Source organism: Oncorhynchus mykiss, chromosome 21 (genome assembly GCF_013265735.2).
Source record: "Oncorhynchus mykiss isolate Arlee chromosome 21, USDA_OmykA_1.1, whole genome shotgun sequence".
Lineage (NCBI taxonomy): Eukaryota > Metazoa > Chordata > Actinopteri > Salmoniformes > Salmonidae > Oncorhynchus > Oncorhynchus mykiss.
This window is the reverse complement of record NC_048585.1, coordinates 36,024,089-36,039,332: the sequence shown is the minus strand read 5'-3', so window position 1 is coordinate 36,039,332 and position 15,244 is coordinate 36,024,089. Positions and strand designations below refer to the sequence as shown.

At 39.2% G+C, this 15,244-nt stretch overlaps 1 protein-coding gene across 1 annotated transcript in view; it reads right to left on the bottom strand.

Moving 5' to 3' along the window:
* Positions 1-263: 263 nt before the first annotated feature.
* The window catches only part of sepsecs (Sep (O-phosphoserine) tRNA:Sec (selenocysteine) tRNA synthase), a 39,249-nt gene continuing 24,268 nt past the window's right edge, over positions 264-15,244 (bottom strand). The window contains exons 10-12 of the mRNA XM_021577629.2: positions 6,514-6,607; positions 5,631-5,721; positions 264-1,039 (exon numbers count right to left, since the gene is read on the bottom strand). Of these exons, the coding sequence (XP_021433304.2) occupies positions 796-1,039; positions 5,631-5,721; positions 6,514-6,607 (429 nt within the window). The 3' untranslated portion in view covers positions 264-795. The remainder of the gene's footprint in view (positions 1,040-5,630; positions 5,722-6,513; positions 6,608-15,244) is intronic.

The window sequence follows — 15,244 nt, the reverse complement described above, 5'->3', positions numbered from 1 at the left end:
CCCGAGACGATATGTTAGAATCACTTTTGGCAGCAATTACAGCTGTGAGTCTTTCTGGGTAAGTATTTAGGCTTGCCCTAACAAAGGGGTTAAACTTATTGGCTCAACCCTTTCATTTTTTATTACATTTGTAAACATATCTAAAAACATAATTCCACTTTGACATTATGGGGTATTGTGTGTAGACTAGTGACAAAATGTTTTACATCCATTTGAAATTCATGCTGTAACAAGAAAATGTGGAAAAAGTCAAGGGGCGTGAATACTTTCAAGGTACTTTATATAGACCACACTATTGCCTCAATGTCATTATGATCAGTGGAGTCTTCAATGAATGCAACCAATTCATACAGACATTGGATAACTTATCAGTATAAATCTGTACAAGCAAATAGCATTAGTCACACAGAACTTGTTTTCCACAGTGCCGCTGGAATGCAGTATTGTCATGTGTTAATGATGGTGACATGTTATAAGACCTATACTTCCATGGACCAACAATCATTATTTCAGGTTTAAGCTCATAGTGTCTTCACACCACAGGTGTCACATTTATTTGCTCCTGAACTTACTTAGATACGCCACAGCAAGAGGTGTGAAGACCTATGCAATTAATACAACTTTGTTTTTTTTATAATTTGAGAAGATTTCTGTAATTGTAATCCTTTTTAAGATTCACATTTCAGGCAGCAAAATATGACAAATGTGAAAGCAAGGGGATTGAAGATTTTCACTAGGCATAAAATGTTACTATCTGAAAAAGTACATGAGCACTTTTTCCCTACATATTTTTATTCACTCTCCAGCATGGTCCTCCTGGCCTGTGAGAGGTATTGGTGAACCACTTCTTGCACTGCTTTCCTTCCTGAGGCTCTTCAGGCACTTGTCCAGTCTTTTGATGCAGAGTGTCACGTCATCCCGTGTGATGCCAACAGCCGAGGCGGCATTGAGATAGGGATGTGGGTAGGCCTCTGAGTGGGACATGAAGCCGCAGAACATGTGACCGCTCACCATCTGTTTGTTACCAAGGGCAACCACCCTGAAAACAGACATTACCATTACCACACCTTCTGCATGCAGAAATTGTCTTGAAACAAGCAAGTTTAAAAAGATGCTTGGAAGAAACGCCCACAAAAGAGAAAGGGATAGCAAATTTATCCCATACTACAACATTGCTTCCTATTTGAACAAACAGGCAAAGCTAATGAATATCTGAAAAGGGGAAAATGTTATTTCAGCTGTACTAGGCTATACAATTATTGTATGACAGATTCATTTCTTTGAAACATTGAAAATGAATGTGTTCACTTCCAGGGAAATAGGGGGTAAACCTGTGGTAAAAATGCATAAAATGTGCTCAATTGAATGTACTCTTCATAAACTCAACTTCATTCCTCCTTATCCAGGAACTGTATTCTGAACACATACAGTTGAAGTCGGAAGTACATACACTTACATTGGAGTCATTTAAACGAGTTTTTCAACCACTCCACAAATGTCTTGTTAACAAACTATAGTTTTCGTAAGTCGGTTAAAATATCTACTTTGTGCATGACACAAGTAATTTTTCCAACAATTGTTTAGACAGACAGATTATTTCATCCTATCACAATTCCAGTGGGTCAGAAGTTTACATACACTAAGTTGACTGTGCCTTTAAACAGCTTTGAAAATTCCAGAAAATGTCATGGCTTTAGAAGCTTCTGATAGTCTAATTGACATAATTTGAGTCAATTGGAGGTGTACCTGTGGATGTATTTCAAGGCCTACCTTCAAACTCATTGCCTCTTTGCTTGACATCATGGGAAAATCAAAAGAAATCAGCCAAGACCTCAGAAAAATAATTGTAGACCTCCACAAGTCTGGTTCATCCTTGGGAGCAATTTACAAACGCTTGAAGGTACCACGTTCATATGAACAAACAATAGTACTCAAGTATAAACACCATGGGACCACGCATCCGTCATACCACTCAGGAAAGAGACGTGTTCTGTCTCCTAGAGATGAACGTACTTTGGTGTAAAAAGTGCAAATCAATCCCAGAACAACAGCAAAGGACCTTGTGAAGATGAGGAGGAAACAGGAACAACAGTATCTATATCCACAGTCAAACGAGTCCAAAATCGACATAACCTAAAAGGCCACTCAGCAAGGAAGAAACTACTGCTCCAAAACCGCCATATAAAAAAAAAGCCAGACTATGGTTTGCAACTGCACATGGGGAAAAAGATTGTACTTTTTGGAGAAATGTCCTCTGGTCTGATGAAACAAAAATAAAACTGTTTTGCCATAATGACCATTGTTATGTATGGAGGAAAAAGGGGGAGGCTTGCAAGCCGAAGAACACCATCCCAACCGTGAAGCACGAGGGTGGCAGCATCATGTTTTGGGGGTGCTTTGCTGCAGGAGGGTCTGGTGCACTTCACAAAATAGATGAGATCATGAGGAAGGAAAATTATGTGGATATATTGAAGCAACATCTCAAGACAAAAGTTAAAGCTTGGTCGCAAATGGGTCTTTCAAGCATACTTCCAAAGTTGTGGAAGGGAATTTTTACTAGGATTAAATGTATTTGGCTAAGGTGTATGTAAACTTCCGACATCAACTGTATCAAATCAGGATTTAGACAGGGACATAATACCATCTCAGCTGCTTTCTTTGTTGATAATGTTATTGAAGATAAAAATGTAAAAAAAAAAAATTGTACTGTGGATTTTACTGCGTAGATTGTCCTCTAGTAGACTTGATCGAAATGCATGTGCATGGTCAATAACTACCTTACGGATGGATATATCTTAATGTATAGTTGCTGCCATTTACTTTATGTTTGTTTTCTTATATTTCATTATATCTTAATTGTGGTTGCATTGTCGAGAAGGAACTTGCATGTATACCATGCACATTCCAAATGACTAATAACATTTGAAACATCAATATTCCTAGAGGACACAAAAGGTGTTCCTCAGGGGTCCATTTTAGGGACAGTTCTGTTCACGTTTTATTTTACCGATATTGGTTCCTTAATGAAGAACTGTAAGCAACACTTTTATGCCGATGACACGGTGCTTCACTCTTCTGCCCCCACTGTAAACCAGGATATATTTTACAAAGCTCTCCTGCAGAAACTACCATACTAACTCACATCGATCATGACATACAGAAGAAATACCTCATTCGCGCCCATGAATGGCAAATAGTTTGGTTTTTTAAACCTTTGACCCTACTGACCTAGGTAAAACAGCTTTTAGTTTTTACATGCCCATAACTGGAATGTATTCAAAAATACCCTAAAATCAGACTCCCAAGTGTTTTTTGGTCACTTCAAGACATTATTAAGAGACATGTTGAGGATTGTATTTTCTTTATTAATTTACAAATATGGCTGTTGTCTTGGTTTATTTGGACTGTTCTATCTACCAGTACTTGTTATTTTTTTATATGCATATTTTTTTCATCTTCTTATCTTAAATTATGTGCTATATTACTTCAACCATAAAAATCATTGTGTAGCCTTATTTATTGACCTGTCAAAGGCGTTTGATACAGTTGACCATTTCATACTTGTTCAAAGGTTGTCTGAAATAGGCCTAGATTAGGCATCTTGCAATTGGTTCAAAAACAATTTAATGGACAGGACACAATGTGTGCTTACTGATGGTATCAAATGCAGTTTCCTCAATAATACAAAAGGTATGCCGCAGGGTCAAAATTTGGGCCCTGTTCTCTTCGCTATTTATATAAATAATATTAGTCTATCTGATAAAACCTGTAACATTAATCTCTACGCGGATGATAGTTATTTACTCCTGTGCCCACTCAATACAGCAGGCCATTCATGACCATCACGGTTTTGACTCATTTAAAAAAAAAATGCATACTAATCTTAAACTAGTTCTAAATCCTAATAAAACCACATTTATGTTGTCTCTAGGTCTTGTAATATTGACCCTGAGGACATGTGTATTTGCACATTAATTACGGCTGCTGTCCCTGTACAGGGATCAACATCAGCGGAAATTTCAGAGTGACAACTAATAGTACTCGATACAACTCAAACTTTCATTAAAACACACATGCAGGGACTCAATTAAAGCTACACTCGTTGTGAATCTAGCCAACATTTCAGATTTTTAAAATGCTTTTCGGCGAAAGCATGAGAAGCTATTATCTGATAGCATGCAACCCCCGAAATACCCAAAGGGAACGTAAACAAAATAATTAGCGTAGCCGGCGCTACACAAAACGCAGAAATAAAATAGAAAACATTAATTACCTTTGTTGGCACTCCTATATGTCCCATAAACATCACAATTGGGTCTTTTTTTCGATTAAATCCGTCCATGTATACCCAAAATGTCCATTTATGAAGCCCGTCTGATCCATGAAAAAGCACCGTTCCAAAACGCACCGTCATTTTTTAAAATTAAAAAAGTTGACTATAAACTTTGACAAAACACTTCAAACTACTTTTGTAATCCAACTTTAGGTATTAGTAAACGTTAATAATCGATCAAATTGATCACGGGGCGATCTGTATTCAATAGCAGCACGTTTTGAAATCATGGTCCACATTCTTTCTTTCATAACTTCCTCTGGTGTGCTCGACGACTATTTTACCAAGGATTAATTTAAAATCAATTGACAGTACTGGAGACATCGTGTGGAAGCTGTAGGCATTGTAAACAGGGCCCTATCTATTTTCCCTTGCCATAGACAATACAGAGACTGGCGGAGGGATATTTTTGGGTTTTTTTTGTGAACAGTTTTCCTTGGGATTTTTCCTGCTAAACACGTTCTGTTATAGTCACAGACATGATTTAACCAGTTTTATAAACTTCAGAGTGTTTTCTATCCACACATACTAATCATATGCATATACTATATTCCTGGCATGAGTAGCAGGACGTTGAAATGTTGCGCGATTTTTAACAAAAAGCTGCAAAAATTCGCAGCCTCTTTTAAAGGGAGCCCAAATTGAGTAAGTTCTCCATTATAAGTACTTCGGTATTTGAATTTACGATAAACTCTCTTTTAAAACACACATTGAAAAACGGACAAAAAAAGCAGAGAATTAAGATTGGTTTCTTTTATAGAAATAAATCCTGCCTCACTTTGGAAAGTATGAGGAAGATTGTTCAAGCAATGCTTCTACCAGTACTTGATATAATCTACATGCATGCGGCAGCCTCTGTTTTAAAGACTTTAGACTATCACTCAGCACTGCGTTTTGTCACTCGGGACAATTTTCTTACACATCACTGCATTTTGTATAGTTCTGTTGGCTGGTAGTCTCTGACTACCAGAAGGGCCCAGCACTGGCTACTTTTTGTAAACAATGAGGTTCTTCAGAGACTCCCCCCACCACTACCTCAACTCACATATTAAATTGTCCCGCAGGTCTCCACTGAGCTGGGGAAAAATACTTTTCGTTTGGCGCAGCGGTCTAAGGCACTGCATGTCAGTGCTAGAGGCGTCACTACAGACCCTAGTTCGATTCCAGGCTGTATCACAACCGGCCGTGATTGGAAGTCCCATAGGACGGCACACAATTGGCCCAGCGTCACCCCGGTTAGGGTTTGGCCGGGGTAGGACATCATTGTAAATAAGAATTTGCCTAGTTAAATAATTACCTGGCCCCAGACACCTGCCTGGTGAACAGCATGGAGCCCAGTTGAGTCACAGACTTGCCGCTCTGTGCCTGGAGGCCATCCAGAGACATGGCTACATGAAAACATGCACAGACAAAAGGTCAACACAACATTGGAATTCACATCTTTTACTTTGTCATAAGTCACAATTTTACAGACATAGAAGCAATATTCACCCAGCATGTGACAAGCAGAAAAGTGCTGTGACATGCATACGCTAGCTTGTTTGAACTTTACTGGGGTTAAAGCTTTAGATTAGTTGCAAGTTTACAAGGACTGACTATGGAGAGAAAATAGCTACTAATACACATTTTGAAAGATATTACCTTCCACTCTACACACTAATTTGTAATGTAGAATGAAATTTGCATTGGGGTCAATCAAGCATGTTTAGATTTCGGACGTAGACAGCATTCGTAGAAACTTTCACACCACACAAATTTTGCTCCAACATTCTCATAGGATGCCCCAAACTAAGAATATTGCACGAACATGAAATTTCAGGCGAATATTGTGTAATGTGAAAGCAACTTTACTCCGATTTAAGAATTGCAATACTTCAGATCCAGTAATTTAGGGCTAATCTAGAGATCTCTGGATGAATCTCTGGGCTAATTTCTTATCTCTGGATTATCCCTAAATTACTGGATCTGAGGTATGCAATTCTTAAGTGTGACAAGGGTTGTGTAAGATGCATCTTAACCACTGCTATGGAGTTGTGTGCGCTGTATCTTCCCTAGTTATAGGGTTGTGTGAGGGTGCATCTTACCCAGTGATATGGTGTGCTGTATCTTACCCAGTGATATGGGGATGTGTGAGGGTGCATCTTACCCAGTGATATGGGGTTGTGTGCGCTGTATCTTACCCAGTGATATGGGGTTGTGTGGGGTGTGCAGCAGTCTCTCCCCATGAGCCGCAGCAAGCCTTTTCAGCTCCTGTGCCAGGTAGGTGTACATCTCCTTCAGGCCATGCAAACAGAGATAGATATAAATAGCATTACGCTCCCACTCTCTCCCTCAGCCTTATAAACAGAGGGCTGTTTATTACTTATCTATCAGTTTTCCTCCACGTAGACCAGTGTTTCTCAACCTCTGGTCTGTGACCGACACCGGTCCCTGGGATGATGCTGACCAGTCCCTCAGATGGTTACCAGACTGATTTAGTCAGTTCTCAAGTGCTAGTTTTCACTCCTTTTAACTCCCGTTCCCAAACTGTGCTAGCATTATAACAATACATTTATTTTATATAGCGCTTTTCATTACAAACAGAATCTAAGACACTTAAAAATAAATACACTAATATAAATTTGGGGATCTATGTACCCTGATTAAGACAGTTTAGCTGTCAAACATTGTTGAATAGATTAATGCATTGGATCTACTAGTGTGCAGCTTTTCCTTTCTTTATAATGCACGTTCAGTCTTGCCTGGTCTGACATTAAAGACAAAATCCAGCTATTTCTTTTTACTTTTCCTGTTGAAAAACAATATCCCAAGTATACAGTGCCTTCGGAAAGTATTCCGACCCCTTGACTTATTCCACATTTTGTTACGTTATTTTGTCCCTACTGCCTCTGATCTGGCGGACTCACTAAACACATATGCTTTGTTTGCAAATTATGTCTTCGTGTTGGAGTGTTGCCCTAGCTATTGGTAAATTAACAAAAACAAACCAATTGTGCAGTTCAGTTAATATAAGCAATTTGAAATTATTTATAATTTTACTTTTAAAAGTATATTTTCGCAATTGCATTTACTTTTGATACTAAAGTATATTTAAAAGCAAATACTTTTAGACTTTTACTCAAGTAGTATTTTACTGGGTGAGTTTCTTTTCTATTAAGGTATAATTTCCTCAAGTATGACAATTGGGTACTTTTTCCACCACTGGTAGTGGCCAGACGGAAGCCACTCCACAGTAAAAGGCACATGACAGCCCCCTTAGAGTTTATCAAAAGGACTCTTAGACAATGAGAAACAAAAATGAACTCTTTGGACTGAATAGTGGTGGCAGAATCATGCTGTGGGGATGTTTTTCAGCAGCAGGGACTGAGAGACCAGTCAGGATCGAGGGAAAGATAAACGGAGAGATCCTTGATGAAAACCTGCTCCAGAGCGCTCAGGACCTCACAACAGAACTGCGACCCTAAGCACACAGCCTAGACAACGCAGGAGTGGATTTGGGACAAGTGGGCGAATGTCCTTGAGTGGCCCAGCCAAAGCCCGGACTCTAACCCGTTCGAACATCTCTGGGGAGACCTGAAAATTGCTGTGCAGTGACGCTCCCCATCCAATCTGACAGAGATTGAGAGAATCTGCAGCGAAGACTGGGAGAAACTTCCCAAATACAGGAGTGCCGGGCTTGTAGCGTCATACCCAAGAAGACTCGAGGCTGTAAACGCTACCAGAGGTGCTTCAAAAAATTACTGAGTAAAGGGTCTGAATACTTATGTAAATGTAATATATCAGTTTATTTTTAATACATTTGCAAAAATGTGTCATTATGTGGTAATTGTGTATAGATTGATGAGAAAAAAAAACTATTTAATCTATTTTAGAAAAAGGCTGTAACATAACAAAATGTGGAAAAAGTCAAGTGTTCTGAATACCTTCCGAACGCACTGTATAAGGTCCCACAGTTGGCTATATATGTCAGAGCAAAAAACAAGCCATGAGGTTGAAGGAATTGTCTGTAGAGCTCAGAGACAAAATTAAGAACACCATCAATCTTATACTTTTTAACTATTTGGTCTTTAACCTTGCAACATCATTGGAACATCATTCCACCTGCCAATCAACATGGTCTCTCAAAGTTTGGTTGTGGCTGGCTAATCCCTTGTTGTAGACTAGTATGGCAAGCAAGCGATTGTGAGAATGCATTTCATATAAAGGAAAAGTTAATGCCTACTTACATGTTTGCATCAATTGCCCGATTCCTTGAAAGTAGTGTAATGATTATATATTGCATTTGCATACGTGATGAATTACGATCGCTGGCAATTAACTGCAGTGCTGGATTTTTAACACATATCATGGAATACCTGTGTGTATGTCTATAAGGACAAATGGCATGGAATTATATGATATGGATGGTTGAAACAACAGAAAGGTAGGGTTATGTATTTTCATCTGAAAAGTGGGTGAAATTTGGAAGTATACATTTCTCTAGCACATCAAAGTTATGTTTGTTGTGTTGAGATTCACGCCCGGTAAAAACCCTAGTCTATTGCGCAATCTATTCCCAAATTCTAACTAAATACACCAGCGACACCATTTAGGAGATACAGATTGTGAGCATAGTGTTTCTGATCAGTTTGACAATTGTCTTCTAATGTATGTGCCTAGCTAAAATGCAATTTCTTGCACACATTTTGTGCTTGTTTTTCAGATCAATTTAGCCTATTGAAAGAGTGAAATTCAAAAACAACAAGGTCAAATAGATCTAACTTATGATGCGTGGATTTGATTGAATAAATCTATGTATTTTCGCTGTTATGAAAATAACTAATATTAAACCCATGTAGTCAGGCAATCCCACTCGCTTCAGATCACATGCCTCACTAGGCTACATGACATGAACAAGAGCGTGTCTCATGCACTAAATGATGCCAGGTAAAAATGTAATGATTCTGTGCCTTTCACCGCTGGGAGAGGACTGCAGATGTTTTATTATGTATGTATGAACCATACATTGACACTTCGAGTCCAAAATAGGGTGTAAATAACAAGGTTGTTTGCAATCCTCTGGAACGCCTCTAAAAGGTTAAGACCTGGTAACAAAAAATATTTTAAAACAAGGCAGAGAATAGCAGATATCCAAGATTTGAAGTTGACAGTAGTAAACGTGGTGGTCATCCAGTATGTCGAATTTCTATTTTCTTGATAAAACAAAATAGAGATGTAGCAAATAGTAGGAAATGTATTTGTGATAATGTTTTATCCCTGTTTGAGTTGAAAGTGTACTCTTTTGCTTAGGATTATGTGTTCGCCATGCATCAATGAGGTTGTAATCAGAGAGTATATGCTGGAGAGCCTTGGTTGCTTGTGGAATGCAGTTGGTCTTATTAGATTTGACTCGCATGTCCAAAATTACATTCATATCTTTCCCAATAACCAGATGAAATTCAGTTCATTCTAACAATATGCTGTTCAGACAATCAAAATTATATGAATTCGGAGTGTACACACTAATAAAAGGTCATTTTCTTTACATTATGGATACATTTATGCCTTCTTGGTCTTCGTCTTAACCCAAGACGGTGATTGAGTTTCTCATGTATAACTATGATTACACCTTTAGTTTGGTTTGGGGCTGATTTTGCCACATTTCAGGCTTCAAACATAAAGATATTTAAAACTGTATTTTTTGTGAAGAATCAACAACAAGTGGGACACAATCATGAAGTGGAACGACATTTATTGGATATTTCAAACTTTTTTAACAAATCAAAAACTGAAAAATTGGGCGTGCAAAATTATTCAGCCCCCTTAAGTTAACTAAGGAGCAGGTGTGTTTCTTGGAGCATTACTATATCAATAATGGTTTCTTGCTAGGATATGAAGACAGCTGGAGCGTTTATTAGGAACATTTTGGCCTTTCAAATTCAAAGAGAATAGCATTAGCATTGTTTTTCATAAAGGACCGTTATATTAATTATATAATTGTTATCTTTAGCGTTGATAAGCCCATGGATGTGTAACAAAAAGCAGGGCCCACAGGGAAACATACCCATTTTTTTATTACCTTTATTTAACTAGGCAGTTAAGAATAGTTAAGAACAAATTCTTAAATTTAAGTTAAATTAAAATTATTCCATTGGTGGTTCCCCACCCAGAAGACCCCTCCCTGTAATGGAGTCTCTTAGCAGGTATTACAAAATGAACTAAAACAAAACAGCAAAAAATGTCAGACCTTTACAGTTTAGTTAGCAGACCTGGATAAGTCGGGGTGGGTAATGTAAATACCCACCCCGACTTATCGAAAAGTAAATATAACAACAGTTATGCAAGCCCAACCAGTCAAATAGGATACTGTAGATGTAGGCGCATAATAGGCCCAGCATCGTCCGGGTTAGGGGAGGGTTTGGTCGTGGTAGGCCGTCATTGTAAAATAAGAATTTGTTCTTAACTGAATTACCTAGTTAAATAAAGGTTAAATAAATATAAAAAGGAGCAATAGCTCTTAATCCATTGTAATTTACTGTAAGCAATATGGTTTATATGACAAAGATACATTTGTCCTCCATTTTTATTAAGCATTTAACACAAGAACCGTCAAGAACTTAATTTCAATAAAAACCTTGAACCCACCTACCTGTCCCTGACTCTTCCTAAATATGTATTTTACACTCTAGCAGTGCTTTGAGACAAATATCATAGAACACAAAAACGTTGAACATTTCATCCTCAAAGCGGCATGAAGTTGGACCCCCTGCCCCTCCCCCCATTCGTGCCAATGTCATTTGGTTGTGTTTATATAGGTCTTAGGTAACAGAATGTTAAATCTAAATATTTGAAAGAACATGACATTTTCCTTACTTTGTTACTGTAGGATATACAGCATGTAAAAAGGTTGGATACCTTCGTGACAACTATGAAACAAAGAGCATGTGCGTTGGAACACAGTAAGTGTATTTTTGACAAATAAAATACCCAAACCACCAAGACACACGGTCATTAAGATGCACGGTCAATTAAGAAAACATCAGAAAATATCAGTAGCCTAAACATCGAAAGCCAAGTGAACAAACAGATCACCAACCATATCGAATCCCACAGTACCTTCCCCGATATGCAATCTGGTTTCCAAGCTGGTAACGGGTGCACCTCAGCCACGTCAAGGTCATAAACGATATCATAACCGCCATCGATAAAAGACAGCACTGTGCAGTACTGTGCAGCCGTCTTCATCGACCTGGCCAGGGCTTTCGACTCTGTCAATCACAGTATTTTTATTGGCAGACTCAACCGCCTTGGATTCTCTAATGACTGCCTTGCCTGGTTCACTAACAACTTCTCTGATAGAGTTCAGTGTGTAAAATCAGAGGGCCTGTTGTCTGGACTTCTGGCAGTCTCTGGGGGTGCCACAGGGTTCAATTCTCGGGCCGACTCTTTTGACTACATAGATCAATGTTGTTGCTCTTGCTGCTGGTGATTCTCTGATCCACCTCTACGCAGACAACACCATTCTGTACACTTCTGGCCCTTCTTTGGACACTGTTAACAAACCTCCAAACAAGCTTCAATGCCATACAACACTCCTTCCGTGGCCTCCAACTGCTCTTAAATGCAAGTAAAACTAAATGCGTGCTCTTCAATCGATCGCTGCCCGCACCTGCCCGCCTGTCCAGCATCACTACTCTGGACGGTTCTGACTTCCTTCACTCATGCTACCAAACATACCCTCGTAAAACTGACTATCCTACCGATCCTTGACGTTGGCGATGTCATCTACAAAATAGCATCCAACACTCTACTCAGCAAATTGGATGTAGTCTATCACAGTGCCATCCGTTTGCCACGAAAGGCCCATCCATATACTACCCACCACTGCGACCTGTATGCTCTCGTTGGCTGGCCCTTGCTTCATATTCGTCGCCAAATCCACTGGCTCCAGGTCATCGAAATGTCTAGGTATAGCTCCGCCTTATCTCCCGTCTTTCCTTACAGTTCTCTGCTGCCAATGACTGGAACAAATTGCAAAAATCACTGAAGCTGGAGACATATCTCCCTCACTAACTTTAAATGTGCAACCAGAGGGAAAAAAATCTATAACACCTTTACTCCACACACAGAGATGCGTACAAAGCTCTCCCTCACTCTCCACTTGGCAAATCCGACCAGCTTACAACCAAAAATGAAAAGCAGCAAGCACGAGTGACTTGGTATATAAAAAAAGTGGTCAGATGAAGCAGATGCTAAATTATAGGACTGTTTTGCGATGCCATTGAGGAGTACATCACATCAGTCACTGGCTTCATCAATAAGTGCATCGAGGACATCGTCCCCGCAGTCACTGTACGTACATACCCCAAAACAGAAGCCATGGATTACAGGCAACATTCGCACTGAGCTAAATGGTAGAGCTGCCGCTTTCAAGGTGCGGGACTAACCCGGAAGATTATTAGAAATCCTGATATGCTCTCCGACAAATCATAAATAGGCAAAACGCCAATACAGGACTAAGATTGAATTGTACTACACAGGCACCGACAATCGTTGAATGTGGCAGAGCCTGCAAACTATTACAGACTACAAAAGGGAAGCACAGCCGCAAGCTACCCAGTGACACAAGCCTACCAGACGAGCTAAATCACTGCTATGCTCGCTTCTAGACAAGCAACACTGAGGCATGCATTTGAGCATCAGCTGTTCCGGACGACTGTGTGATTATGCTCTCCGTAGCGAGTAAGACCTTTAAAATTCTTTGGGACTGGGGGGGCAGTATTGAGTAGCTTGGATGAATAAGGTGCCCAGAGTAAACTGCCTGCTACTCAGGCCCAGAAGCTAGAATATGCATATTATTAGTATATTTGGATAGAAAACACTCTGAAGTTTCTAAAACTGTTTGAATGATGTCTGCGAGTATAACATAACTCATATGGCAGGCAAAAAGAAAAAAATTAAACCAGGAAGTGAGAAATCTGAGGTTTGTTGTTTTTCAAGTCATTGCCTATCGAATATACAGTGTCTATGGGGTCATTTTGCACTTCCCAAGGCTTCCACAAGATGTCAACAGTCTTCAGAACCTTGTTTGAGGCTTCTACTGTGAAGGAGGGGGGAATGAGAGCTGAATGACTCAGGGGTCTGCCAGAGTGGCATGAGCTGATCACGCGTGCTCACGAGAGTTAGCTGCGTCCCATTGCATTTCTACAGACAAAGGAATTCTCCGGTTGAAACATTATTGAAGATTTATGATAAAAAGATCCTAAAGATGGATTCTATACTTCGTTTGACATGTTTCTACGGACTGTAACATGACTTTTCGTCTGAACTTTCGCCTGGACTTGCCCGCGCCTCGTGAGTTTGGATTGTGTTATTTGGACATAAATTATGGACTTTATCTATTGTGGAACTGGGATTCCTGGGAGTGTATTCTGATGAAGATCATCAAAGGTAAGTGAATATTTATAATGCTATTTCTGACTTCTGTTGACTTCACAACATGGTGGGTATCTGCATGGCTTGTTTTTGTGTTGAGCGCCGTACTCAGATTATTGCATGGTTTGCTTTTTCCGTAAAGTTTTTTTGAAATCTGATACAGTGGTTGCATTAAGGAGAAGTGGCTCTAAAATTCCATGCATAACTCTTGTATCTTTTAGCAATGTTTATTATGAGTATTTCTGTAAATTGATGTGGCTCTCTGCAAAATCACTGGATGTTTTGGAACTACTGAACATAATGTGCCAATGTAAACTGAGATTTTTTGATATAAATATGAACTTTATCGTGTAATGCAGGGGTGTCAAAGTCAAATGGACGGAGGGCCAAATAAAAAAATCAGCTACAAGACGAGGGCCGGACTGTTCGAATGTTCATTGAAAAATTTTTAAATGACGCATATAGTCTAGTGAACCTAATTGAACCTACTGAAAACCTAACAAATATATTACAATATGATCAGATAAATAAAGCAATATTTTCTTATGGCTCTGTCAGTAATCTTTAATTTTCAACAGACACAAAAGACAAATTTCCTTTATATAAATATCCCCATAACATGAACATTAAATGAAAGAAACCGGTATTCAAGGCACCATCAGTAGACTATATTTTCTATTTTAGCAAAAGTGGGCTAAATTTACTTCAAAGAAAAAACAATAATAGCAATTTTCTATCATCCACTCAACTGAAATATTTTTAAAATATAATTGGATTGAAATACAAAAAAATAAAGTGCAAAAATCTATTAATCAAAAACAACACTTTGTTTAAGGAGAAGTAACATGCAGTGAAAACAAATATTAAATTTTAACTTTTAAACTTGAACTGAGTAAAAACTCTAAATATGTGATTGCACAGTAATGTTCACTTGTTTGAGGTTGAGGGTGATACTTGGTGGTGTCCCATCTTTTCCACAAGTTCATCAATGTTCGGGGTAAGGCTCTGAGCTGAAGAAATCCTCAGAATTGAGTGGAGGTGTTCAGCAGTAAGTCGACTTCTGTGTGATGTTTTGTTCAGGTTCATCAAAGAAAACAGTTGTTCACACAGGTATGTGCTGCCAAACATAGACAACGTTTGAGCAGCCTGGATGCGCAGCTGGGGCATTGTGCCGGGGAGGAAACGGGCAAACTCCGCAGCACCCACTGCCGCATATTTTTCCCTCAGTGCATCATTGCATTGGAGGTCAATCAACTCCATTTGGAGGTTTGGTGGTGAGCTTTCCACGTCAACAGCAAATGGGTTACCGAGCAGTTCCAACCTGCTTTTTTGTGCTTCAAAGTCAGCAAATCGGCGTCGAAAGTCAGTGGTAAGCATACCTATTTTATCAGCCAACTGTGTGCTCGGGAACGCACTGGTAGAGAGCTTCTCTTTCATGGTCTGGCAGCTGGGAAAGTGGCTCAAATTTTCTTTCCGCATCTGCGTCTCCCACAGAGT